Source organism: Pan troglodytes, chromosome 1 (assembly GCF_028858775.2).
Source record: "Pan troglodytes isolate AG18354 chromosome 1, NHGRI_mPanTro3-v2.0_pri, whole genome shotgun sequence".
In the NCBI taxonomy this organism is placed as follows: Eukaryota; Metazoa; Chordata; class Mammalia; order Primates; family Hominidae; genus Pan; species Pan troglodytes.
The window spans coordinates 202,735,001-202,735,657 of NC_072398.2; the positions used below are offsets into that span (position 1 = coordinate 202,735,001).

At 67.7% G+C, this 657-nt stretch overlaps 1 protein-coding gene across 1 annotated transcript in view; it reads right to left on the reverse strand.

Annotated features, from left to right (window-relative positions):
• Positions 1–409, reverse strand: part of SESN2 (sestrin 2) — a 23,060-nt gene extending 22,651 nt beyond the window's left edge. Inside the window, exon 1 of the mRNA XM_016957397.4 lies at positions 1–409. This exon is cut by the window's left edge and continues 82 nt beyond it. Coding sequence (XP_016812886.3) covers positions 1–8 — 8 coding nt within the window. The 5' untranslated portion in view covers positions 9–409.
• Positions 410–657: the final 248 nt, after the last annotated feature.

Below are 657 nucleotides of genomic sequence, written 5' to 3' on the forward strand. Positions count from 1 at the left end.
ACGATCATGGTGCGCGCCAGGACCCGGTCGCGGCTCGCCGACGACCCGTGCACCCGAGTGGGTTTCGGAGGGACGCCCGAAGGAAGCCGGGACTGGGCGCCGCCGGGGAGCTTCTAGAACCCCGGGGCGTCTCTCGGGGCTCCAGAACGCTCCGGAATCCGAGAACGGCCGCTTTGGTGCTGGACTCTTCCCCCAGTCGGGCTTCGGGAACGGCGAACGGCCTCGGGGGCCTGGGAAGGGCCGCAGCGCAGGGGTTTTCACGGCCTCGGAAGTCCGCAGGGGCCAGGGCTGCTCGCGGACCCAGCGCTCCTCAGCATCCCCGCCGCGGAACTGCCAGCGCTCGCCGGGCTCTGACACCAGCAGTTCAGCCCGCTGCGGTCCCCGGGGGAGGGCGGGGACACAAAAGCCCGGCGGTCCAGCCAATCAGAGGTCTGTTTCCCCGGGGAGGCGGGGGAAACTCCGCCCCCTGGAGTCACGGGCTCCGCCAATCAGCACCGGGGAGCGCCCGGAATTCTGGGAGTTGTAGTCCGCCTCGGGTGAATGCTGCAAACTTTTGCAAGACGGTTTAGTCAGATCCCTGGCAACACCAGACGGCAGTGACAGCCCGAAGAGTCATTAGGGTTGCGTGATGAAAAGGGACTTCACTGGGCTAGGCCA